Source organism: Vombatus ursinus, unplaced genomic scaffold (assembly GCF_900497805.2).
Source record: "Vombatus ursinus unplaced genomic scaffold, bare-nosed wombat genome assembly UNPS02011649.1, whole genome shotgun sequence".
Classification (NCBI taxonomy): domain Eukaryota; kingdom Metazoa; phylum Chordata; class Mammalia; order Diprotodontia; family Vombatidae; genus Vombatus; species Vombatus ursinus.
The window spans coordinates 219,266-247,009 of NW_020951427.1; the positions used below are offsets into that span (position 1 = coordinate 219,266).

Genomic DNA, 27,744 nt, shown 5'->3' on the forward strand with positions numbered 1-27,744 from the left:
GAAGCTATGAGAAAAAAAAATGTTGACGAGAGAAAAGAGGACCAAAGACAGATGCTTGAGAAACATTCACCTTAAGGATTCAGGAAGAAGATAAGGAACAAATGAAGGAGACATAGAAATGGTTAGAGAGGTAAGGAGTAAACTAGGAAACAGTGGCATCTCTGAAATAAAGAGCGAAGAGATCCAGGAGGAGATGGTCTACAATGCTAAAAAACTACAGAAAGGTCAAAGAGGATAGGCATAAAAGATGTTGGTTTTTGTGGCTATTGGTGACCTTTAGGAAGCAGCCAGGTACAGACGTGGATAGAGCACTGGTCCTGGAATTGGGAAGATTTGACTTCAAATGCAGACTCTTATTAGCTGTGTGACCCTGGGCAAGCCACTTAACCTCTGTCTGCCTCAGTTTCCTCAACTATAAAATAAGGATAATAATAGCACTTACCTCAAAAAGTTGTTGTGAGGATCAAATGAGGTGCTAATTGTAAAGTGCTTAGCATGCACAGTTGCTGGCACATAGTAGGCACTTAAATGCTTGTTTCCTTCCTTCCTTCAATAGAATAGTTTGAGTAATATGGTAAGGACAGAAGCACATCATAACAGGCTGATGAGAGAAAGTACAATGTGAAAGTGGAAGAACTAAGTATAGACAACACTTCCAAGGAATTTAGTAATGAAAGTCAGAAGAGAGATGGGATAAGAAGCATCTGAATGAGCTAGAAGGCTCAAAGGAAGGCATCTTTTGGATTGAGCATTAAGCATGTTTGTAGGTAGAGAGGAAGGAGCCAATGGTGAGGGACAGATGAAGATGCAGGAGAAAGAATGGATGATTCCTAAAGCAAACAAGATTCTGGAAAAAACAGGAGGGAATAGGCTTAAAAGAGTAGGAAGAGGGATTTGCCTTAGTAAATATTAGGATAAGGTTAAATGAAATTAGAATTAAGTTAGAGGTATTTTTAGACCATTACTGAAGGGACACTGGGTTAAAAATATGGGGCATGGGAACTGGGGTGCTGGAAGAATATTTGGAATGACATTTGGATATTTGGAATGTGAACCTAGGATCAAATACTTAAGGGCTTTAAAGGGACCTCAGAGATCAGCTGCCACAGGGATTCTTAAGCTGAGGTCCAGTGATCACAATGTCTCTGGATAGATTTCAAGTGGTCTATGAACTCGGATGGAAAAACATTACTTTATTTTCACTCACTTCTAACTATAATTTAACATTTCCTACAATTATGAATTATAAAAAACACATTATTCTCAGAAGTGGCTATAGGTTTGAAAAGCCTGCCAAAGGGGTCCTGACACAGAAAAGCTTAAGAATTCATGATCTAGCAATTAAATTTGCCTTTAAATTCCCAGTCCTTCACTTTACAAAAGAAGTAAGCCGATGCCCAGAAAGGTAAACTAACTGGCTTAAGGAAATCTGGCTAATAAGTGGCAGAGGCAGGATGCAAACCTAGATCCTTTGACTCCCAATCCAGTGGTCTTTCCACTATACCAGATTGTGGAGCTCTATTCAAATCAAATTGTAAGGAAGGTGAATTTTAGTGTGTGTAAAGTGGATTTTTTGTTATTCTTTCTTAGCGTTTTCTTCCCAGGATCCATAGCCATAATAATCTCTACTTCCCAGGTGTTAGATATGAGTTCTCACGATCATGGTTCAAAACAGTTTCTACCACACTTGCACAGCAAGGGATGAAGTGAGGTAAAATTGTGAGACTATTGCTGGCAATGTGCCTTCTCTAGACAGTGCCCTATAAAGCAAATGGGCACTGGTCAGTGACTGGGGAACCCCATAGAGGTGAATGTGCAGGGTGAATGCTGTGCGTGCCTTGATCGGCCCCCACCAAGGCTTGGGAGGGGGAATCTGTGTGTTTGCCTCAACCAGCCCCCATTGAGGTTTGAGGGGATTTAGGGGAGTGCACAAGTTGTGCTGGTCTCGACTTACCCCATCGAGAAGGGTACCTGCACCCCTCTTCACACTGGCCCCTGCGAGAAAGGTTGTTGGGGAATGCTGTAGGAGTTGGAGCTCCCATTATCAGCAAACTCCCTTTGAGAATACTAGACTAGAATAAAGTAAGCTTATTTAACCCCTTATTATGACTCCATTCCTGTCTTCCTGTCTGATGGGATCAAAAGCAAACCTCCTAGTGAGAGAGCTGCTAGAAGCCCTCTTGTGTCTCCTTCCTAAGAAATGGTGTAGTCTGTGTGTTTACTTGTCCAACACAAATGACATTAGAATAAAAGACAGATAATTTTTATTAGGATTACTAAAATCATGTCCTTAAAGGATCTGGATATACTGCATTTGCCTGCAGACTCATTCATTTTCTGTGACAATTTCTGTTCCTGGCCAAAAATTAACTTACAGATTAGGGCCAAGCACACCATGAAAAACTATAAATAAGTATTGAGTTGTCCTGGATTGCTGAGGATGGAGAATGGGTAACATAAAGAGAGACAGGAGATGGTGGGATTTCTGGGAAGGGAAGAGATATTGGGAATAGAGGGCCCTGTGGGACCACAGTAGGTTAGACCAGGTCATCTTCAGAGTGTGACTCATCTGATGCCCCAAGCTATTATATGGACAATAAAGTTGCTTATTAAAAAAACAACTTTGGTATTGGACCCACATGTTACTTTGAATCTTTGACCCATTATATGAATGGAACACAGATGATGATACTGAAAAGGTTTGAGGACTGGGGGAATAAAACTGAGGCAGTCCACATCTAATGTTTTTAATTTTCCCAGTGATGTAGGAGGTTAGGTTATCTGATAGAAACGTGAGAGGTGAGGTCATGGTTGGAAAGATTGATGAAAAAAGGCAAAGAAAAGAGAACAATAGTATGTATATTGACCACAATAATATAATGGAAAAGTAGATGTATAAATACAGAGATTCACGGACGGAGAGAGGCAGCTAAGTGGCTGAGTAGATAGAATGTTAGGCATGGAGTCTAGAAGACTCATCTTTCTGAGCTCAAATCTGGCCTCAGACACTTACAAGTTGTGTGACCTTGGGCAAGTCACCTCACCCTGTTTGCTTTAGTTTCCTCATCTGTAAAATGAACTGGAGAAGGAAATGGCAAACCATTCTAGCATCTTTGCCAAGAAAATAACAAATGGGATCACAAAGAATTGGACATGACTGAAAATGACTGAACAACAAAAAAAAATGGACAGAGAATGTATAGGGATACAGAGATTACAAGTGATGATGTTTTATGAACATGTAGGCAGAAATTCAGTTTTACATGTAAATAGTTGCAAATGTAGATATGGTTGGTTTTGTAGGTTAAAGTTCAGTGTTATGACAAATTATTTTAAAATAAAATTTTTTAAAAAGCAAGAAGAGAGAACTAAGGAGGGTAACTTACTAACATTGTTATTCTCCTAGATCTTGAAAAGACTTAATTTATTTGCTCACCTGGAACAGGGCATATTGAGTCTGCTCTCTCTTCTAAGTACGATTGATCCAAAATAAGTGGTTCGATGCCTTGCTTAATCCAAGGGAAATCATCAGCCCTCAGGAGTGGTAGGCTCACCTCTGAGAAAGAGAACAGTATGGGTAGAATGAGACATACATTTTTGGACATGGCCACTGTGGAAATCTATTTTGTTTGACCATGCATATCTGTTACACTATTAATTATTATTAAATTAAATTACTATTTAAAAAGAAATGTCTGTTGAATAAATGAATGAGAGGCTCTATAATGAAGTCCAATGAAAATTGGACTTTAACAACAAAAAATTAAAAAAAAACCTGCATTCAAGTTTACTTAGGTATTTTCTACCAATGTGATTTTGGAGAAGCCACAACCACTTCCATCAATTTAGATGAAAGCATACAATGAAGTGAGCTTGGACATACAACCTATCCTCACGTTCCTCTTCTGTAAAATGAGGATAAGATTTCCCTTACCTACTTCACAGAGCTGCTATAAGTATAAAGTGAAATAATATATGAAAGCCCTTTGTACATTATAAAGTGAAATTTGATTGTAAGATATATTTATTAATAATAGTAATAGGTGGTGATATCCACATATTCAGAGGCTACTAGGTGATGCAGTGGATAGAGAACTGGGCCTTAAGTCAGGAAGGCATGAGTTTAAATCTGGCCTTGGGTACTTATTAGTGGTGTGACCTTGGGCAAGTCATTTAATCTCTGTTTGCCTCAGTCTCCTCATCTGTAAAATTGGTATAATAATAGCATTTACCTCCCAAGGTTGTTGTGAAGATCAAATGAAATAGTGTTTGTAAAACGTTTAACCTGTATGGAGTTTTCTTGGTAAAGATACTGGAACGGTTTGCCATATTCTTCTCCAGTCGATTAGGGCAAACAGAGGTTAAGTGCCTTGACCAGGGTCACACAGCTAGTGGATATCTTAGCCAGATCTGAACTCAAGGTCTTCCTAATTGCAAGCCCAATGCTCTATCCACTGAGCCACCTAGCTGCCTCCATAAAAATGCTAGCTATCAGTATAATCCTCCTCCTCCTCCAACCCAACTCCTCCTCACTCTGATTCAGAATAACAAATCCAAGTGACCAAAGCTTATTAAACTGCTGGGAAATTGCAGCCAAAAATAGAAGAGACTGCTATAAAAATCCTCACCTTAAGTTATTAGGGTTTTGGGTTGCTCCTTCTCATCAAGTTTTTATTTTTGCTATATCCAGACTCTTGAGTTCTTCACCTTGGGTCATTTTAATGGGAATTATTATTCCCAGTGGGACAAGGAAGGCAAAGTTCCTCTGAGGACCCTTGGGAGGGGGTATCTTTATACTCATTGTTTAAAACTCCTGAAAGGACTTTCCAGCTGAGGTCCAAGAAGAATCATCTGTTTCTTTTTAGAAAAATGAAGATGATATGAATCATGGTTTTGGGATTCTAAAAATATTTAGAAAGCTGCTGGTGCTCTAAATATATAATCAGTCAGCAAATGAGTGAATATACTCACAGAAGGCATATCACATATATATTCCTTATTATTAAAATGAAATTTCAGCTAAATGGATGGATAACTCTCAGGTCCTTTTTAGAGTTCTTAGGATCATAGCATAGTGTTGAAAGGGACCTTAGGGGCCATCTAATCAAATCCCCTCATTTTATAAATCAGGAAACTGAGGCACAGACAGGTTAAATCACTTGCCCAAGATCATTAGGTGGGAATACTCATATTAGTCGAACCCAATGAAGGAGACAGAAGTTAGAGAGATAAGAAGTAAATCAGGAGAATATAACACCTCTGAAATCAAGGACAAAGAGCTCCAGTAGGATGTGTTTGTTGGTCAACAATGTCAAAAGTTACAGAAAGGGATTAAGTATTCTGATTTCTACTGGTCAGTTGTCACTAAGTTCAGTGCTATCTACATATGAGTTTCAATCCAGTCCAAGGAAAAAGAAATATTTTGAGTACTTAGCGAAAAGGATTGAAGATGTTATGGTGTTAATCTCTTCATACTCACCAAAAAACTTCCACCCCTCAGTGCTTTCCAGGTTACATTCCCCATCATCATCACAAGTGACCACTGTTTCTCTTCTCTTCAAATCTACCAGATCTTTGATGAATGGTTCTTTACCCTGTTCAATCCAGGATATTAAGTCTGGTTTTGGGACAGCATGGTCTGCAGAAAGGCCAAAAAGAGGCAATTTTGATTCTCAGAACACTCACTGTGCAAATATATTCACAGTTATTTTATTTTCCTTGATTGACTAGAGGGACAACGTATGAGAAGAACAGATACATCCAGAAAATGAATAGTCCTGGAACAGCTGATCATGGCCACAATCAGGGATATGAATCACTGCCCAAAGATATGAGAATGTAGCTAATTCTAGCTAAAATGTATCATGCAGTATATCTACAATCAGCTAACATTACCATCTACTTGAAATGGTTGTAGCTTTCAGCTGAGACTTAAAGAGCAACTCTTTGATTGGTTTACTGAGTTAAGTGTTAAAATGCAAACCACAGATAGAGGTACTGGCTGTGTCCTGTTGTCTACATAATAAATCTCATAAACATTTTTATTCTCCACATTCTCTCATTTAACTGGGTAACCTCTTCTTGCATATTCATTCTATTCAACTTATTTTCACACAAGTCAACCAATTAATACCTTTAGGCAAAATCCATTAACCCTTTCCTCCTCTTTAGGCTTTGTTTAGGCCAAGGTCTCCCAGTGCATCCAGGGCTATCTCCAGGTGTCCTGATCTATCTCTTGCCACTTGATCCAGGTGGCTCCAGAGAAGAGAGTGAGGCTGGACAGCTCTCCTTCACTTAAATCCAATTCACTTGCAAGTCATGGCATTACTTTCCAGATGTTATGGTCCTCTTCGAGAATGAAGGACAAACAACAACAACAATCGACATCTTTGGACACGCCAAACTTTACCTTACCTTCTTTTAGGAAATTTCCATTTTGATAGTTTTTCCCCCTAAATAACTTATTAAAAACTCAATGTATATTGATTGATTGATCCTGTTGATTGCTTTCACTAGATTGTTAGCTTCTTGAAAGCAGAGACTTTGTCTCATTGGTCTTTATAGCGCCCACACCATCTAGCATACAGGCACGACACAGATGTCTATTGAATACTATGTGAAACCAGCACGCACTTTGATGAGAAATACCTAACAAGTTTCCAATTAGCTCATCTTACCCAAGGATGTTAAGGTCTCATAATTCGTCCTCATCACATGCTTGTAGGTTTCCTTCTGCCACTCTTCCAGGTTTCCCCACTCCTTCTCAGAGAAATACACAGCCACATCATCAAAGGTCAAGAATGCCTGGAATCACAAACATTGTAGACACACTTAATACTTCAATGTTACCCCAGCATCTTCTTATACAATTTATTGCCTTTTTTTTAAACTATCAAAGCCATTCTTTTCAGACAGAGGGTTATAAAATTCTTCCTTCAAGGCTATATTTTCAGCATTTTGAGGGGATTTTATTGTAGTATTTCAGCAGAACATGCAGGAATATATTTTCTAAAACATCTGGGACTCATTTCCCAACTATAACCAAAATACTCTTGGCAAATACTTCAAATAAGTCAAATTAACCTCTCAACTGTGCCCTAGAGTTCTGAGGCTTTCATTTGTTATCTATTTTATTCATTGGCCTTAGGAGAATTATTAGATAAAATTATTTCATGAGAGCCATCAAAATGTCTCTTTGCTAAGTGGGCAAATATCACTTTTAACATAAAAGGTTTGATTTTACCTTGAGCTGGGCATTCAAGACATTGCTCTGTATATCTAAGAGATTCACTATGTGTGAACTTGGTTGACACTAAACTGGTAATCATGTAAAATGGTTTAAATTCTGGCTCCAATACTCAACTAACTTCATCTGTACAATGGAGATATGTCCATATTTGAATGGGTCTCTAATGAACATAAACAATCCCATAGAGAGGACTTACGCAGCATCATGCTTCCGGTCTATCAACATTCTCTAAGTACCAAGACATAACTTGGGCTATTCCTCTGTTATTCGTTGCTCTTGCTACATGAATGGCTGACCTCCTTTTCCAATCATATTTCCTGAATATCTTTTATGCCATTTTTTTTTGTATGAAAGTAGGTACTGGTCATGAACTGCAGCCTGCTTGTGAGTATCTCTCCTTTGATTCACCCACAGTTTGGGGGTAGTAATACTTATTACTATCTCAGCAGTAATACTTATTACTATATTAATACTATCTTACCAGGTTGTTGTAAGTGTCCTTTGTAAATCTTAAAGTGCCACAGAAATATGAGCTCTTAGTAGTATTACCACCATGTACAAGATAAACTGAATGCCCTACCTGCAGAGATACTGATGATCAGTATTAAATTATTTTAATCACATGAAAAGTAAATTCAAAATGTTTTAATTGACCAAGAAAATAATACCAGGAATAATACCAGCTAGGAAGAAACAAAGGAGGGTTATTAAATTGACAAATTATTCTATAGTAATTTCCAATTAAGTCATATCCCAATACTTCATTTTATTAGGAAAGCACTTTGGATTCTTGAAAGCTATGCCAGCTGGTCAAGGTTTTATATCTGGAAGTTTTGTGAATGCTGCAAGGTTTTATAGCTGGAAGCTTTGAGAATGGCCTATTGACTAAACATATCTGTCATCTGATTATCAGACTAGCCAAGTCTGGAGAAATTGTATGACGTCAAGAAAGATACTTCTAAGTTTCCTGATCTATAAGAGAAGGGGATTGGAAAATAGAGGATAAATAGGCTTCAAACTTATCTTTAAATTGGGAAAATGGAAGCAATGAAGAATCTATAATCCCTAGTCAACCTCCCCAAGAGCCCAGGGGTGGGAGCCTTCACAGAGACACTCTCAAGCCCCACCTCAGTTGATGAGAAAAAAATCTATTATCAAATAATATCAAACTAAGTTAACACGACTGTTTTTGTGTTCCATTTTTAACCCATCCTTTTCACTTTTCTTCCTATTCCCTTCCCCAAGTAATCCATAGTACATTCTCAAGTTCTTGCTCACTTATAATGCCTGAGAAGCAGCAACTTCCATGATGGCTTGTGTTTATCAATGCCTCCCAATTGCACAGTCACACTATCAGTTGTACCATTCATTCATCCAAACAGCCAGTAGTTAAGCCCTAAGGAGACAAAAATACAATTTAGATATAATGCTCACCCTTAAGAAATAATCATAAAATCTTCAGGTTGGAAGAGCCCTTAAAAGTTTACTAGTACAACTTCAGTCCAAATCATAACACATCTCTACAACTTCCTCAAGAAATTCCAACCTCTGTTTGAAGACATCTAATGAAAGGAAACTCACTATCTGCCTTTCGAACCATTTTTGGACTATTCTAATTGTTTCCTATGTTGAATTGAAATTTACTTCCCTATAAATTCCATCCATTTGACCTTTGTCTGTTCTCTGAAGCCAAGCAGCATAAGTTAAAGAAAGCTATCATGTCACACTGAAAGATTCTTTTTTTCCAGACTAAACAGATAGCATTTCTTCAATGAATTTTTGTGTGTGCATGGTTTCAAGCCTCCAATTCTATTGGTTGCCTTTCTCTACATTTTTTCACCTTGTCAATGTCCCTTAAAAATTGAACATGATAAGCCAGGTGTCATCTGATCAGTTCAGAATATAAGACTTTAACTCTGGACACTATCTTCTTTCAACCAAGCATAAGATCACAGCTTACTTGACTAAAATATAATAATGCTGACCTAGAACCACTTGATCTTTTTCCTATGAAATGCTTCCTAACTATATCTCCCTTCATCCTGTACTTGTAAAGTTGAATTTTTGAAATCAAGTAGAAGACTTTACATTTATTACTACTAACTTTCACTGGACTAGAGGCAGCCCACCTTCCCAGTCTGTTAAAATATTCCTAATAACAATAGCTAGCACTTATATAGTTCCTTAAGATTAGTAAAGTGCTTTACAAATATTTCTTATTTGATTCTCACAAGATTGGGACCATGTCCTATCATTATTCCCATCTTAAAGAAGAGGAAACTGAGACAGACAGCATTTAAGTTACTTGCCCAGGTCACACATTTAACAAATGTCTGACGTTATATTTGAACTCAGGTCTTCCTGACTCCGACATTCAATTTACTCTATCAGCTGTCTAGATTCCGATTCTGTCACACAAAGTACCAGACAGAGTTCTCAGCTTCATGTCATTAGTCAATTTGATAAACATGCCATTGACGTTTTTAGGCAAATAGTTACTTTTTAAAAACATAGAATAAACTAGGACAGAGGACAACTTTTTGAATAGACACAGGCAACGTCTTCTCACACTAACAGTTTTTTGAATTAGTTAAATTGAGCAGTTCTGATTTCTTTTTTTTTGCAAGGCAGTTGGGGTTTAGCGACTTGCCCAGAGTCACACAGCTAATAAGCATTGTGTCTGAGGCCAAATTTGAACTCAGGTCCTCCTGGCTCGAGGGTTGGTGCTCTATCCACTGTGCCACCTAGCTGCCCCTGCAGTTCTGAATTCTCACTGTACACTCATACATCTACATACATGTACATCTCTTCATCTCTCATAAGAGATTTTATTAAATGCTTTGATGAAATCTAGGACCATTGGGTTGAATGTAAAAATATGAAATTCAAATGTAAAGTCTTATACTTGTATCATCTTTACAAATATAAGATGAAGAATGATTAGACATCAATTTGTCTAAATAAAACTTGAAATGTTTTAGTGTATTAAAAGCTCAAAATAAGTCAGCAGTGTGATGTGGCAACCAAAAAGTTAATGCAATGTTGGGCTGCAATAAAAGAGACATTGTTTTTAGGAATAAGGTGACAGTATCATTGTATTCTGCCTTTCTCAGACCACATTTGGAGTATTTTGTTCAGTTCTGGGCACCACTTTAAAAAGAACATTAATAAGTTGGAAATGGTCCAGAAGGGCAATCGAGATGTTTAAGGCTTGCCTTAATCCCCCATCACATTAGGACAGGTTGAAAGAACAAGAGATGCTGTGAACCTACAATGTTGGGAGTACTCCCCTTATCCTGTGGCTGTCATGAAACCTTTGTTCTGGGTCTAAGGCAAAACGTCTCATCCCTGTTGTTTCATGGGAAAGGAAGAATTCTGAGTCAAGACTCTTATTTGTCATCATGGGGAACAGGAGACAGCTAGAGAACTGGTTTCCTGTTAATCAGATTAGAAGTACAAGTAGCAACTGATGAAAATTGACCAAAGACTAGGCTCTCTGCCCTCTTGACTGCAGGCTTAGTTTTGAGACACTTCCCCCCGCCCCCATCTCCATCTCATTAGTATACCTCTCAAAGCATTCTTAAGAACTAAGAAATGCTTAAGTGTCAACTGTACAGAAAATCTGATCTCCCGTGGAAACAAAGCAAAAACACCTGTTACAAGGTATAAGAAGAATGAGAAAGGCAAATCTCAGTAGGTCTGACTGAACAGACATTGCATTTATCACACAATAGGGAGAGACAGATGAGCAATATAAAACTGGCAAGAATGTTAAACAAGAAAATTGAGTAGTGTACAATGTAAATTTTAATGTTTAAGACAAGCTCTAGCTAACAGAGGTATAATTGAGATCATGAAAACTGGTTCCAGGACTTAAGCCTATAAGTCCCTATACTTCCTTTTGCTTTTTAAAACCAAAATTTCTGTTAAAATAAATATGTATCAAGGATCTGGGCACCACATCTTAAGAAAATCACTGACAAACTGCAGAATATCCAGAAGAATCCATATCTTATGAGGATAGGTTGCTGGAAATGGCAGTGTTTACCCTGGAAAAAAAAATCAGAAGGACCTGATAGTTGTAATTAAGTATCTGACAGGCTGTCACATAGATTAGATTTATTTGCCCAGAGGGACTTCTGAGAAAACAGGGTCATCTCCATGTCCTAATGAAAACATCAGGAGGATTTTAGTGAAGGTATCCCCTGTCCTCAGCAAAATGAAAGATTCCCTCAAATCCAGAGAGACCAAGACAGGTTCCCACAGACATGCAGTGCAGTTAAGAAAACGGATGCAGAAGCAGGCAGGAGGCCCAGGGAGAATTCTCTTTTTGTGAAAACATTACTCAAATACTGTTTCCTAGAAAAGGATCTCGACCCTGACACCCGAATCGGCTTCAAAGTGACCAGCCTAGAGGGAAAAATCTTGACTTGGAAGTCAAGACCATGGCACTACGCCGGGCTTCACCGTTAAAATCATTTAATAATCTATTTAATGATTCAGTGACTTAAAAACAAGTCACTTCATCTCACTGGGCTCCAGTTTTCTCATCCATAAAATGAGAGGCCTTAAATCCAAATAAGCTTCAAATTTCTCTTGAGACTGTACAAATAAATGGTGGCTTGGCTGTGAATAAGTGGACCGTAAGAGGGCACCCCAAACTGTCCCTTTGTCCCAATGTCCATAGCTAAACAAGTCTTCCTTTCCATAAATAAACCCCCAAACCAACCCACAGTCAAGTCGGGTCGCGGGAGACTCAAGTTCGTGTTCTGGAGGGTAGGGTCAGCTCCCACATTCCTGACTCTGGGAACTTCAAGAAGCCCCCGGCCTCGGGAAAGAAGGACCCCCACGGGGCCCGGGCGCCCTTGGGTGTTGCAGTCCAGCGGTACTCCCCTCCGTACGCGTGGGGGAGGTGGGGTATCTCACCCGAGCAGGAGCAGGAGCCGTCTCGGCCATGGCCCTTGGTCTCCTTCCCAGGTCCCGGGGAAGCTGCCGCTTCTCCCGCTCCCTCCCCCCGGCCACGCTCCGCAGTCAAGGGCAGCGGGGTCTCCGGCCACTCCTGCGCCCGCGCTCCTCCCGCGTCCCTGCGGGTGGCGGCGGGGCAGGGGCCACAGCGGAGAAGCGAGCCGGTACCCTGTCCTCTCTGCACCCCCCGCCTCCATCGCTGCTCCGCTCCGCGCAGCCGCACTCCTCCCCTCGCACAGCCAGCGGCCGAAGCTGTCCGTTGCCAGGGATATACATTGGGCATCCTGGGAATCTGTTCTCCCTCACCCCTTCTCTCCTCCCCCCGCCCCATCCCGGGAAATGCTTCTGTCCTGCAGCGCCTCCTGCGGGCCCGAGGAATAAAGGGGCATCTGGGGCCGATTAGACCAAATGAGAGCTTCATGTCCAGGGCCAAGAAACATCGACGAAGACAGATTCAGGGGCGAGAATGGGACTGGCTTTTGAAAGAACGAGGAGCAAACCTGCCAGAAATGCAGGGAAAGTGAAAGGGCACGTGGGAAAAGTAGGTGGGGGCCAAATTGGGGAAAATCTCCACCATGATTGATGACAGAGAGGCTGGGGAGTCATTGAAAAGGTTTTAGACCAGAGGGTGATGCGTGCCAACAATATATTGAGAAGATTATTCTGGAAGCTGTGATGGGGGGGGGGGTTGGGGAGAACTGGAGACAAAGATTCTCATTTAGAAGACTCAGTTAAAAGAAATTAAGTGGAGGTGGTGTGATGAGAGAGAGGCTGGATAAAGATGATGGCAGTAGGAGTGGAAAGGGGCCGATGCCAGAGACAATACAAAGGAAGAACCAGCTGTTACTTGGTGAGTGATTGGATTCCCTCCCCCCCAACACACACACACGTTTGTACTTATTAAAAATTGACATTGTAAATGAAACTTGACTGCTAAAATATTTTGATTTGAAATATTTTATATAACAGCATTCACAGAATGTTAACCCCCAGGACACCCTCTTCCTCTGCCATGACCACATTCTTGACCTTGGTTTCTTTTTGTTAGATTTCACATCTGGTTCAACATCCTCAATGAAACATTCCTTGGCTTCTAGGAACTTACATTCTATAATAGTTGTAGATGGCCATTTTATAATTTAAGACATTTCAAAACTATTGTATTGCTCATACACTTAAAGGACAAGATAAGGATGTTTTATATTGAATATATTATTAAAAACCTAACTTTGAATATTAACAAAAAACAACTAAATGTGCTTATTAACTACGTTGAATTTAATTAATTTAAACATATACAATAGTTTCAAAAATAATTTCCTCTAACACTTCAGGATTCTTCAAGTGAAGTATCTAGAGGCAAGCTGTATGTTAGGATGAAGAACTGAATGGTATTTCCTCGAATATTCAGTTTTTTCAATTGTACAGGCTCTCTGTTCACTGCCAGTTTCACAGCTTTCCGATATGTTTTCATACTGACATCCACACTTGGACACAGTTTCATGGCTCAACCTCATCAAAAATCTCATGAGTTTAAAAAAAAATCTCCTGAATTTCTTCCTGATGGAGCTATCAACCTTTAGGTCCAATAAGCTGAAAAACCTCTCTGGCACTTACACAGAGAGAGGGAAAGAATGGCCAGAAGTACTTTCTCTGGGCAACTAGAAGTGACTGATTGGATATAATCAGAGGGATATAGAGAATGAAAAGGCTGACTTCGAGATATAGTACCTAAGTGTCACTGACAGAAATGGATGAGACTAGAAGGGAAGATGTTTTGGGGAAAAGATGATGAGTTTCAATCCCAATTCTCCTTTGATTCTTTCTATATATTTTCTCAAGCTTATGAATCTATATTCTTTTCTAATCTCCTGTTCCTGTTGATGGCTTTTGTCTTAGATGCTTATTCCATCCTTGAAGACTGGTTCTAGTCTTTGTTCTGTACTTCATTTTTGAAATATTTTAAGTTATAAAATTAATAGCCATCAACAACTATCATACAATATAAGTTCCTTGAGAGCAAGGAATGTTTCATTTTTGCCTTTATATCCTCAGGGCTTTGTGCCTGCCATACTTGTTGAAAACATGCCAACCCTTCCATTGGAATGTAAGCTTCCTGAGAATAGCATCAAGACCAGAAACATTTATGGAGCATTTACTATGTGCCAGACACTGTGCTAAGCTCTGAGAATACAAATACAAGCAAAAAGAATGACAATCTCTACTCTCAAGGCACTTATGTTCTAATGAGGGAGATGACGTGAGAAAGTGAGTGGAAAAGGCAAGAGGAAGGTTCCTGCATTGGGACATGGTGGCAAATTCTGGAGAGCTGGAAGAAGCATGAGAGATGGTTGGCCTGGGCCCTTTCTCAAAACAGATGTTCTGGGAGAAGGGGGCCAAGACAGATGAGTGTTCCAGAGTGAGAATACCCCAGGGGATGAGGGAACTGTCAGGGCAAGAAGGCTGCTGAGGTATGGTGGCAAAAGTTCAGAGGGTCAAAAGCAGAGCTGGCAGAGGAATGAAGGATGGCAGGCATGGCTCCATCCTCAGACCGGAAGTTCTGAAGCTGGGACAGGGATCTACCAATGGGAGAGTATCTTGTATCTGTGTCCTCAGTACCTAGAAAAGATCAATTGATTGACTGACTCTTATAATGTGAATGCTACACAGCTCAACACAAAGTACTTGGGGCTGTCCATTGCTATAGTGCTGATTCAAATCATGATTCTAAGCTTCACCTCTACCCCTTGGCTGTGGTACTCAGCACTTCCTCTTAGTTGCAATGCTGATATCTGCAAGGAGGCTATGGAATTCGACCTGGACCTTGAGGGATGGATGAGATTTCAGCAGGCAGTATTAAGGGATAATGAGCGTGGGATGGGGCTGAGGGGTAGAAGAACAAGGAACATGATGAGGACAATTTTGTTGACACATGGAAGATTTGCCTTGTTCTCTGTGTAACTCCAGAGAGGGTACAGGAGATAGAACATTGAATGGTAGGCATTATAGAAAGGTAGATTATAGGTAGGCAGCAGGAGGCACTAGTGAGCAAGGTAAGCTGAGCTGCCAGTGTGCCTGGGGAGGCTGGACTTTCTGTTCACTTTCCCTGTGAGAAGAGAGGCTTTTCTTTCAAACCCAGCTGGCCAAGAACAGTTGCAGGCAGTTTGAAAATGAAAGCATTCTTATCCACTCTTTTGCTGCCAGTTCTCATTGCCCCGTGATTTGTTTCTAGGAGGAGCTGAATCGTGAATTATATGCCAGGCTTGTAACAGTGTTATACCTCTCTTCCACTTGGTGCTAGCAGCTCCAGTCCTAAGATTACCTCCTATGGTCAAACATTTAGTATCTATAGCTCAAGGAACGCTCTCATTCCCTTGTTTTCACTCTATTTGTAAGCCTTCAATACTGTTGAGCATTTCTGATGGCCAACAAGTTTAGGTTAACGAGCTCTACATTAAATGTAACAAAAAGAGTGCAGACCAACTAGTTCTTCCTGCCAACTGTAAGGGGAAGATGCCTTTGCTAGGAAGTAAAAGAAGCCCTGAGGGGCAGCTAGGTGGCTCAGTGGGTAGAGCACCAGCCCTGGATTCAGGAGGACCTGAGTTCAAATCTGACCTCAGACACATAACACTTACTAGCTGTCACTTAACTCCATTGCCCAACCCCCCCAAAAAAATTAAAAAAAGAAGAAGTCCTGGAGCAGATCACTGACTTGGGGACTCCCACTGTGGCACATATAACATATGATCAGTCCAGATCTTCTGATATGTTATGTCGGCTTATCTATTGGCTTGCTGTCCCTTTCCTTTCTCAATTCTCTGGTCTCTTTCATATGTTACTGATCTCCTATAAGTCTTTTTTTTTTTTTCCTTCAGAAGGGTAAGCAAGGAAAACCTGGGAATCAAGGTCAGCTCTTTCCACAAATCTCTCTGCCCCAAAGGCAGGGCACATAGGTGAGAACTATTTAACAGAGCCCTTCAAAAATGGAAGGGGCAATATTGTGAGCTAGTAGTTTCCCAGTCACTGGAAGCATTTAAACAGGCTGGATGACCCCTAATGTTGCTGAGAGTATATTGCTGAAGCATTTCCTGGGTAGGCATGTTGGGTTGGAAAGACCTTCAAGATTCTGTGAATTCCATTACCATATTCATTCACTAGAGACTGGAATGAGGGGGAGATAATGGCAAAACACATCAGAGTGATATGAGGAGAGGAAGAAGTGAGAAGAGCGACCTGTTGGGGAATGGAATCAATTTTTCCCCCAAGTAAAATGTGAAGCTAAGTCTTAGCTGAGGGGTTGACATTAGAGGAAAGGTATGAGGGCGGATGAAAAGGTTTGGAAGAGTCTCTGTGTTAAGTCAGAGAGTGAATTAATTAGGGAGGTATAAAAGGATTGCCTTGCAGCAATGAAGGCCTAATTGAGGTTATATAACATAAATTTGTAGTGGATTCAGCACAATTTTGTGGTTTCCTCCAGTTTTATTCAGCCACAAAGTAGAAGTGAAGGCAGCAGAAAGTGGGAGTGTTCCAAAGCAGAGGCCTGGCAGGGCAAAATCGGCATTATGATAAGGGGGAAGGAACCTCAGAGAAGAGAGCAGTATTGAGTCAAATTGGTTCACAAAGGGGTCAAGATCAAAAGGAGAGGGTAGATAGTGTGGGGGGTGATGGCTTGGGAGAGAATTATGTTGAAAGATTCTTTTTAATCCAGAAGCTTTGTGCATCACATAATTTAATCATGTAATTTTGTATTTTTCTAAGATTTTTTTCATAGACATAAATTTATAACTCCGGAACACATGTTGTTTTTTTATTTAGAAAATGCAGTTACAATGTCTTTATATCATGGTATGTATTCTTAGTGATTGTCAGTGGGGTGATAGGCTCCTGAACTAAAGTGGATTCCCAGCCTCATGCTTAATTAGGAGACAGCCCTAAGTAGTAGGAAGCAGGGACAGATTCAAAGGTTCATATTAAAATGAACCTTAGAGGTCATCTAGTCCAACCACCTCATTTCACAGAAAACTGAGACCCAGAGAGGTTAATGGACTTGCCCAAAGTCACACAGGTAATGAGTGGCAGAGCCAGGATCCAACAGAAATCTTCTGACTACAAATTCAGAGTTCTTTTTCCGACTTGAATTCTGATATTCTTTTCACTGTATATCCCAAAGAAGTACATTTTCCACTTAAGTAAAACAGCCCCTATCAGTTCTAGGAAAGTCCTTATCAGTCTAGGAAAAAGCCTGATTACAGATAAATAAAAAGAAATGGAGCTGAAATTATTTCCATGTCTCCAAAAGCATTTTTATATTGTTAGAAGAGTTTTCCAGCATGTTTCTATCTATGACTCAGAACTGCAGATATTCTTAGTATTTTAAAGTAGAATTAGTTCTTAAGAAGAATATACCTATAATAGGAGATATTTAGATTAAGCAGAAGTAGGGATTTCTTGGCATTCAAAGTAGTTGATCTGGGTCAGCCAATTATTGAGCTAGAAGCAATCTGACAGACTATCTACTCCCACCTATTCATTAATACTCAGAACCCTAGGAAAGCTCTAGAAATTTCTGTGAAGATCTTAAAAAATGAGACATCTGTCCCTTTTTGAAAAATTAAGTTCTCTCTTCCTGAGATGTGCAAGGGAAAGCCAAAATGACCTCTTGAGGTTCCTGCCAAGTCTATAATCCTATGAAGAATATTCTATGAAGATTTTAGTATCCTATGCACACCAGTTGAAATTGAGAATGTTAAGGAAGAAAAGAAATTTATTCCTGTACATAAACAAATCAATATGATTTAAGTACCCCAAGTTGCTCCCTAAAACACAGGCATTTTTGAACACTACTATTCTTCTAGTGATGTGATATGGCTCTGAATTATTAAATACCACAGTTTCCAAAGTAAGTTATTAATCACCCAAAAGAGCAATGGTGAGAAGCTTGGTGGATTGAGTAGTCTACTGAGTATTGTCAGTAAAGGAGTGTGTAGGAAAAGTGGGTACATATAATGTTATCAAAGATATTTATAAAGTGGGGTGGAAACAGCTCCAGAGAGTTAAGGACAAATGACCGCCAGCCCAAGGGCTCCACTGCTACCTACTCAACATCAGGAGATAAAGAAGATAAAACCCATCATGTTGAGTGGCTCCCTTGTGAAGGATTTACAGGAAGATGTGGAAAAAGCATGGTGGAATGAGAAGAGTTTTTTTAATCTTCATTATAGAATCAATGACCTTTGGAAATACTTTTTGCCAAGTGTCAAAGAATACTTTACAACTGCAGATCATGAAGCATTTCCCTAAAGCCAGACAACAATCACAGTTCACTTAAGACCCATTTTTGCACACTCCTCCAAGGTCTCAATCAATTGTCAACAAGTATTCATTGAGCACCTACTATGTGCTAGCCAGGGCAGCTAGATGGCACAGTAGATAGAGGATCAGGTCTAGAGTCAGGAAGACTCATTTTTCTGAGTTCAAATCTGGCCTCAGACACTTACTAACCATGTGACTCTGGGCAAGTCACTTAACCCTGTTTGCCTCACTTTCCTCATCTTTGAAATGAGCTAGTAAAGGAAATGGCATACCACTCCAGTATCTTGGCCAAGAGAACCCCAATTGAGGTCACAACAGAGTTGAACACAACTGAAACTACTGAACTGATTGTGCTAGGCAGTAGAGCTAGGGGTGGGGATATAAGAATGAATAATGAAGCAGTCCCTACTCTCAAGGGGTTTATGTTCTAATGGGGGAATCAGCAAGTACTTAAATAAATACAGTGTAAATATAAAATAAATACAAATATATACAAAATCATTAAATATTATTAATGGGAAGCACTATATAATACAAGGCACAAGCAGATGGTAGGGGAGAGATCAGGAAAGCTTCATGCAGAAAATAATGCTTAAGCTACATCTTAGAGGAAGAAAGGAATTCTATGAGTTAGAGGGAATGCATTCCAGGCATGTGGTGCAGCCAGTGCAAAAGTGCAGAGATGGGGGATGGAGAGCCACCTTCAAAGAACAGAGAGAAGTCCAGTTTGACTGGATCAAAGAAATAGAGGGGGAGCAATGTCCATTGAAACTGGAAAGATAGGTTGGGATCAGGTCTTCAAAAGATAAACAGAAAAATTTATATCTTATCCCAGAGGTAATAAGAGTCTACTGGAGTTGGTTGAGGAAGAGCATCTTAAGGCTGGATCTGTGTTGAAGGAAAATTACTTTGGCAGCAGTGGGTAGCATAGAGTGGAATGATAAGACTTTGAGACACAGAGACAAATTTGGAGGCTGTTGTAATAATCTAGGTAAGAGGTCATGAGGGCTTGAACTAAGGTAGCTAATGTGAATGGAGAGGAGGCAGATGTGAGGGATGTAAAAGCAGAAATAACAATATTTGACAATTGATTAAATATGTGAAGTAAGGGAGAATGAGGAGTCCAGGATAATGCTGAGATTTTAAACTCTGGATGATGGAAGGATGATTCTGTCTTAAGGGTGAAAACAATGCGTTCAGCTTTAGCTATGTTGTGTTTAAGATGTGTTTGGGACAGCCTTTTGAAAATATTCAGTAAGCAATTGGCAATGTGTGACTGAAATGCTCAGGAGAGACTAAGCTGGATGTGCTGATGTAGGTGTAATCTGCATAGAAATGATAGTTAAACTCATGGGAGCTGATGAGAGAGAAAAAAGGAGACAGACAAGAGACAGAGATAGGTGGAGGGAGAGACAGACAGAGAGACAGACAGTGCCTTGAAGAACACCTAGGGTAGAGTTTGGTCCAGTGACGGGAAGAATGAGGTAGCAAAGAACAGTGAGGGAGACCAGTCAGACAGGTAGTAAGGGAGCCAGGAGAAAACAGTCCAGAAAATCCCGGGAGGAGAGAGCATTCAAGAACAAAGTATGGTCAACAGCCAAAAAAAAAAAAAAAAAAAAAAAATTGCAGACGAGAAGATTGAGAAGGATGAAACCCTAGAAAAGGCCATCAGATTTGGCAACTTTGGAGAGAGCAGTTTCAATTGAGTGGGGAGGTTGAAAGACAAACTGCAAAGATTTGAGGGGAGAGAGGAAAGTTAACAATGAGAATCTGTTATTTTGCTTAGGCATGAGATGCAGCTGTTGTGGTAGGTAGCCTGGTCCAGCAAGCCACCAACGCCCCCTTTTTTTTACTCTTCTAGCCAGAGGCACTGTTTGACAAGAGTTCCCAGCAAGTGGCTGCTTCCAGGGAGGTCAGTTGGGGTGGGTGGAAAAGGAGCAAGAGTCCCAGGATGCACCGCGTGGGCCCAGCAACAGCTGTCGTGGGCAGTAGGAGACCACTGAGGTCTGAGTCCTGGTGCAGGTGCTGAGGACTCAGGCGGAGCCCGAGCGCAAGCGGGAGCCAGAGCCAGAGCTGGGTGGAAGGAGATTTCGAGAGCGGGAGCAGCGCAGCCCAGCCCGGGGGCCTGGGCGCGGACCTGCCACTAGTTCGACTCCCCCTTGGCACCCGGCACCGCCACCAGCCTCTGGGGCTCCCGATTCCGTGCCTTCCCCGTGGACAGCCGACCGCATTGCAGGAGGGAGAGTGGGCGGAGAAGGGTCCAGATTGTCCGATTCCGCTATGCCCAATCTTGGAGGGAGGGGAGGAAGGGGAGCGGGGGCAGAAGCTGCAGCGTCCTCTGGCTCGGGAAGCAGACGAAAAACCATGGCCAAGGCGACTCCTGTTAAGGTGAGAGATCTCTCCGCACAACCCCCATCTCCCTAGGATACTCGCAGTGAGGAAGAGACTGGGGTCCAGGAGAGACCCCGGCTCTAGCTTTGCTCAGGCATAGATGAATGAGGGGAGCCTACGACTTTGGAGACTGGGAGAAAAGGGCAATTTGAGGGACACTGCCTAGTAATGGTGTGTGGGTGCATCTTGACAATCCGGGCAACAAACATGAAACCTGTTCTGGCCCAAGCCATTCATGTTAACAGTTGTGAAACTGAGGCCCAGAAGAGGTGAGCCCTCTATTAGCTCAGCTTTTGGGGGCAAAGCTCAAACCAGAACCATGATCTTTAGGCTCTCTGTCCAACCCTCTTTACACTGTGATCTCAAGACAGCCTGGATGGTAGCGCCAAATTTCTCTTTATAGGGAATGAGGATAATAATAGCTAATATCCACTTAGTGCTTTAAAGTTTAATAGTTTCTTTACATATATTATTTCATTCAATGATAAAGAAGACTATTTTGACAGAAATTCTGGTCATGGGAGGCTTAAACTTGTCATACCAGAGGTTTAAGCCTTGGAAGCAACCATTTGCCAGTTACTATAACACTTTAGATAGAAAAAATATAAGCATCTTTGTGCACTACACAAATGGCCTATTTAACAATCTTACCAATTAATCCTATTTCCCTTTTTGCCAGGAGTTCTGCCTCTCCTACCAGCCTTCCCCTCATTTCCATTTCACAAATGGTAAACTGACTGAGATTTCCCTCTCTCTGGCCTACCTTACTGTTTTCATATCCTGAAAGAGCTGTTTTTGCTCTCTCTCTCTCTCTCTCTCTCTCTCTCTCTCTCTCTCTCTCTCTCTCTCTCTCTCTCTCTTTCTCTCTGTGTTTAACCTGGGAAACTGGAACTAGTTTCACATTAGGCATGCAAATATATTCCATTTCTTCCAAACTGGTTAATTCTTTTCTTGTTAAATGTTGGATTTCTTATTCATTTCCCTCTTCTTTGAGGACAGATTAATGATGATTGATCATATCTTTACAGGTAAGATATTAGGCATGTTTTACATATAAGAAACCCATTAATGAGCTATAAGAAGATGAATATTTTGAAACCATACCTTTTTATTACAACTGTCACTTAGCACTGTGAACGTGTTGTGGTCCTGCTGAGATCACTGTACCTCTAGTACTTTTCAGCCAAGGCCTTACACACTAAGGGGCCTGTGTTTCTGTCAATCCTCCTGGGTCCTATTTTGGGCAGCATGACTCTGCTTTGCCATCAGTACTTGCTGCCAACATTTTGCTTGCAGTTGGAAAAAGGTCCCATGCTTTCTTGAAAGATGTATTCTCTAGATGTTCCCCTGGAATGCTTATGTCAAATAATGAAAATAAACACTGAGAAGTATGCATAAAATGTAACTTGAAAACATAGTACTCTATTTTTAAAGGAAAGGCCTTCATAAATAATTTTAAAATATGGCAGAGGCAAAGGAAGATGGAGCAGAGGACTATCTTGGGCCCGAGTCAATCAATCAATAAGCATTTATTAAATGCCCATAGAGATTTTACCACTTAGTGGTGAGAAGCTGTTGTGGTTCTGATGAGATAATTTAATTTTTCTAATTTTCTTCTGCCAAGGCTCTAAATACCAATAGGTCTATTTTTTAGTCACCTAATGGACTTTTTTGACTGTGTGTGTGTGTGTGTGTGTGTACCAGAGGAAGAGAGAGAGAGAGAGAGAGAGAGAGAGAGAGAGAGAGAGAGAGAAATCTGTTCCGATTTTTGTTGCAATTGGAAAAAGATCTCCAGATATCTTAGTTAGATGTATCTTCTCAAGGGGTATGCTGGAATGCTAAAATCAATTTTAAGATGCTAAAAGTATATAATGAGAAAAAACTGTTTTGTAATCCCTTTTCTGATAGGGGTAGTCCTGATTGGTCTTTCAAAAAAATACCACGAAAAAAAGAGGTAACTAGGTGGTGCAATGGCTAGAGTGTTGGGCCTAGAGTCAGGAAGACCTGAGTTCAAATGTGACTCAGACACTTCCTAGCTGAGTAACCTTAGATAAGTCACTTGACCTTTGTTTGCCTCTTTCCTTATCTGTGAAATGGGGATAATAATAGCACCTATCTCTTCAGGGTTGTTGTGAGAATCAAATGAGATAACTGCAAAACATTTAGCACAGTGTCTGGCACATAATAAGTGCTATATGAATGTTAGTTATTATCATGTTTGTGATTCCAGGTGTCTGTGACATTTGATGATGTGGCCGTGTATTTCTCAAAGAATGAGTGGAAGAAACTGAAATGGTCCCAGAAAGAACTTTATAAGCATGTGATGAAGACTAATTATGAAACCTTGATCTCCTTGGGTAAGAAAGGTTCATTATACTTTGAGAGTGATTCTAATGGGATCAAATACTGCTAGTTAGCTCATTTAGCAAACATTTTGAGTAGTAACTATGTGTAAGGCACTATATTAGTTGTTGTAGAGTATACAAAGATGAATTAGCCATTGTCCCTCCTCTCAAGGAGCTTCTAGTCTATGCAGAGAAATGATGTGTACACATTGTGTTTCTAGCCAAACTGTAGATGTGGACTAACACATGGAAATGAAATATTTATTTTCTTGAAATTATCTAAAAATGATGATAAAATCATACTTTATCTTAATATGATTTATATTATTATAATATTATTAATATCAATTCATTGTTTTCAATGGGATCTCACCTATATAATTTGATCATCATACTAAGCTTGTCATGAAGTAGCCAGGCCAAGTATTAGCTCCTGGGGGGAACCTGAGGCAATGAGGTTGAACCTTGATTTATATACTTGTGGTTAGACAAAGAGTCAAACAGTGTAGTATAGTAACAGTGGTGAGGCACAATAGCAACAGTGAAACAAGGTTGTCTAGTGACAAAAAGTCCATTCATAGCAGGGCTTCATGTCTGAGCCTGTTGATGCTTGCCCAAGCTCAGGGATCATCAGTTCCAAAAGGTGAGTGCAAAGGATTGTTGTTAGGCCAAGCTCAGGGCACAGCTTGCTTGCTGGGCCTTAGCTCTGGAAAACAGGGTGTCTCCTATTAGTATCTTGACATTTCCCTCTTTTGGCCAAAGGGAGGGGGTCTGAAAGAATCCCTACCCTTCTGACCAATAAACCTGAGGCAGGTTTAAGTCAAGATGCCAGGAGAGACCAGTTGGGCCAGGACAAGATGTTGAGTTGAATAGGTCTTGTCAAGCCATTGTTTGCTTGAAAGGAGAAAAGAAAGGGAGGCCAAGAATGTAGAGGGGGAAATGCCAATACATACTTGAATTAGGGCCTTTGGTGGTCAGGCACATAACAAAAGGGAAGAGGGAAAAAAAAAAAAACTAGGTCAGCATACTCAGCCCTCATCTGGAATCTTGGGACAACTGTCTTATCTGGATGTTGGCTGCTTCTGACTTTATACTAGATGAACCTTGAGGTCCCTGGAGGGTTTCGCCATCCACTTAGGAGCAAGGGTTTTCTTCAGATAATCCAGGAGTCCACACCCACAAGTTTGGCAGCTGTGGGGTAGTCAGGAGGACCTGGTAGGGGCCCTTAGCTTGAGATGTACAATTGTGAGAAAACTCCTAGCATTAATCTTTAGATCTGAGTTTCTGGTTAGCATTCATGGTTAAAGGTCTCTAAATAACACAAAGAGATGGTCCAGTTTCCCAGCCACACAGGGCTAGTTTCAAACAATGCAATAAGGTTTTCTCACAATTCCCATAATTGCATAATTACATTAAGTCAGGTCACATTAATGTCATATTACAGATCAAACTCCTTAGAGGGCTCACAATAGACTAGTTTTGGGAGATTTACATGTCACCAATATAACCAAGAAAACTTAAACATAAACATCTTAAAACAAAAGACCAAAGCAATACAATAGTTATCCCTAGTATTAATTAACATCAAGTCTTCTCATATCCTAGTGACCCATTCTCAATATCCATTTAAGCAGCACATTTTGAGTCCCGGATGTCTCATGTAGTTGTCTGGTCCCTAGATATCTTTTCTTGGACAATAGACTTTATTCTCAGGACAACTGTAAAGGGGGCTCTGCTTTTCCAGAGCTAGAGGTTCCTAGATAATTCTGACTTAATATAATTTAGTACAATCACTTAAATTTGGCTCTTCAATCTTAAAACTTCAGAGAATTTCAGTTTATATATCATTTGCTGTTTCTAGCCATACCTAAATCCTGTACCTAATATAAGAATTTTTTTTTTTTGTATGAGGCAATTGGGGTTAAGTGACTTGCCCAGAGTCACACAGCTAGTAAGTGTTATGTGTCTGAGGCTGGATTTGAACTCAGGGCCTCCTGACTCCAGGGCCGATGCTCTATCCACTGTGCCACCTACCTGCCTCAAGAATCTTCTAAAAATTTATGAAAGTCCAACCATAAAATGAGCTCTTCTGCCTTTTAAAATTATCAAATACTTTAATAAAGGGAAAATAATTTCACTTTCTTTATCATTATCCATACAATTTATATATAAAATCTTAATCCAATTTTGAGAATTTATTACTAAGACACACTCAAAACCTGAATTTCCATGATAGATAAATTTGGAAGGCAATCATACAGTCCTTTCTTTCTCAAAATTGACAATTCAATTTATTTAGAAAGCTTTTTTACATTACATCTTTGTCTTACTACTGTGTCTAATCATTTCTCCTTTAGGATATCATCCCTATATTATAATTTGACCACAAATAAAGATTAAAATTATAAGATGTTCATACTTGCATCCTGTTATAATAACTCAGATGTTCCAGTATCAATCTATTGTTTAATAGATTTAGTATTGTAGTTACAAAACTTCACTATAGAAATTTGCAATAAAAGGAAAAGAGCGACATAGTTATAACAATGTCATATATCATAATGGAATAGGGGGAAGAAACTCCCTTAGTTCTGTTTGATTCCAGTCCGGAGTTATATCTGATAGCCAATCATATAGGCACAGAGTGTTAAAAGTAAGGCTCAGGATTAACCAGGTAGGGAATTTTGCTTTTCAGAAAGGAAATAACACAATGTGGAAATAGAGTCAGGAGGATCCTACCTAGACCGAAGGTCATCCCCAAAACTTTTTCCAGGTACAAACATCCACCTTTAGCAGTTCCCAGATTGCAGCAATGCCATTTTCTACTATTGGCTTCATGACAATTCAGACAACTATCCCTGTAATCAAAGCTCTAAACAATAGTAAACTGCCGTCCCAAGAATTTTTATCTTAAATACCAAAATTTCACTAACCACGACTTAGGGCTTGAATATCTTTCCTGATATTTCCCTAACAGTTAGCATTTCATTTATCCTTTACTTATAAATTAAAACTATCCATATTCTGGAGCTTCAGACATACAGCAAATACCTGATAGTTGATTCATCATTAATATATTGAAGCTACATTTTTAAACCACCCTATACACTTTCATAATAGCCAAGAATTTAAAATGAAAATTTGCTATTATGTATTATTATCTGCTTTATAAAAAATATACCTCATTAAATATTTTAAAATTTTCAAGTATCTATTTTTATCACATCTTTTAAAAAGCTCAATTCACGTGTAACAGCATCTAGATTAAAAAGTTGTTTAGTCTAACAGCATTTCTGTTACAATGGTCTCTCAAATTTCACAATATAAGAGAATTTAGAAATACAGTAATAACACAAACAATATTATGTATTTAAAACATGAAACAAAACTTCGGATGACATCCATTGCATTTCCAAATTATTCCATATAAAAATCATTAATCTTATTACCTTTGGCATTTTAAAAACACTTTAGAGTTATCAGGAATGGAACAATTACATTCAACTAAAGAAATAATGTAGTGCTAAACATATGCCAGTGACTATGTTAAACACTTTATAATCATTATATTACTTTGATCTTGCAAAAACCCTGGGAGATGGGTATCATTATTATTTTTCTCTTTGGAGATCAGGAAACTGGGGCAAACAGAGATAGGATAACTTGCTTTAAATTACACAACTAATAAATTTCTGCAACCAGAATATAATTCAAGTTTCCCTACATTTTTCCAGCATTTTTTTTTAACACCTGTATTTGGGAATCTGATCTGATATGAGAGGTGTTAATACAGAGAGGGAGAGGGAGGAGTTACAAGAGATCTTTGGTTTAAACAATCTTTTCTCTTTTCATAATCAGACATATCAAGGAAGGGTTAGCAAGAGATTGCTGTAAGGTGCAAACCATTTACCTCATTTTTTTTCTTCTTCATTCTGGCATTACTTCCAAACTAGCTGCCTTTCTTCTTTGCCTGAGAACAATGAGTCTATTAATTGTGTCATTTTTTTTTATAAAACTTTTATAAAATCTAATCCTTATTTTTCCTTAAAACACATTCTACAGAGTGATACCTCAAAACTTACTAAGTTATTTCAGAAGGGAGTGAGCTCCTGGAATTACCCCAAATCCCAGGAATTCTCCTCTGCAGTCTTAAAATGATTAATCTTCAAACCTCTAAAATATGCAGAGATGTTTTTAGCAGTCAAATTTTCATCATCTGACTTTCTTTTCTTATTACCTAATCTCCCATGGAACACCTAAAGAGGGAGTTAGTCCTGCTTACTGGGGCAATTGCTTCAAGTATGAAAGTTCATTAATCTTTCCCAGTGTTCTAAACTCTTCAGCTACAACCCTTAGAAGTTTTTTTAAATCTTTCAAGGTAACAGAAACTACAGACATTTTACATTTTACAAAGACACAAAGACAGACAAAACAACAAGACAGATACAAACAGAACAAAGTATGCAGTCACAGTCCACACAG

General features: G+C 39.7%; 2 protein-coding genes across 4 annotated transcripts in view; one reads left to right on the plus strand and one right to left on the minus strand.

The window, feature by feature from the left end:
• The window catches only part of LOC114039174 (oocyte zinc finger protein XlCOF6-like), a 30,018-nt gene extending 7,879 nt beyond the window's left edge, over positions 1-22,139 (minus strand). For 2 of the 3 annotated variants that reach the window (XM_027856849.1, XM_027856852.1), the window contains exons 1-5: positions 12,176-12,256; positions 8,528-8,645; positions 6,678-6,804; positions 5,480-5,638; positions 3,437-3,556 (exon numbers count right to left, since the gene is read on the minus strand). In XM_027856849.1, coding sequence (XP_027712650.1) covers positions 3,437-3,556; positions 5,480-5,638; positions 6,678-6,711 — 313 coding nt within the window. In that variant the 5' untranslated portion in view covers positions 6,712-6,804; positions 8,528-8,645; positions 12,176-12,256. Of the gene's footprint in view, positions 1-3,436; positions 3,557-5,479; positions 5,639-6,677; positions 6,805-8,527; positions 8,646-12,175; positions 12,257-22,021 lie in introns of those variants that run through there. The other variant, XM_027856850.1, reaches the window with a different exon arrangement.
• Positions 12,681-27,744, plus strand: part of LOC114039176 (zinc finger protein 425-like) — a 32,338-nt gene continuing 17,274 nt past the window's right edge. The window contains exons 1-4 of the mRNA XM_027856853.1: positions 12,681-12,755; positions 20,388-20,507; positions 20,549-20,914; positions 23,148-23,274. Of these exons, the coding sequence (XP_027712654.1) occupies positions 12,681-12,755; positions 20,388-20,507; positions 20,549-20,914; positions 23,148-23,274 (688 nt within the window). The remainder of the gene's footprint in view (positions 12,756-20,387; positions 20,508-20,548; positions 20,915-23,147; positions 23,275-27,744) is intronic.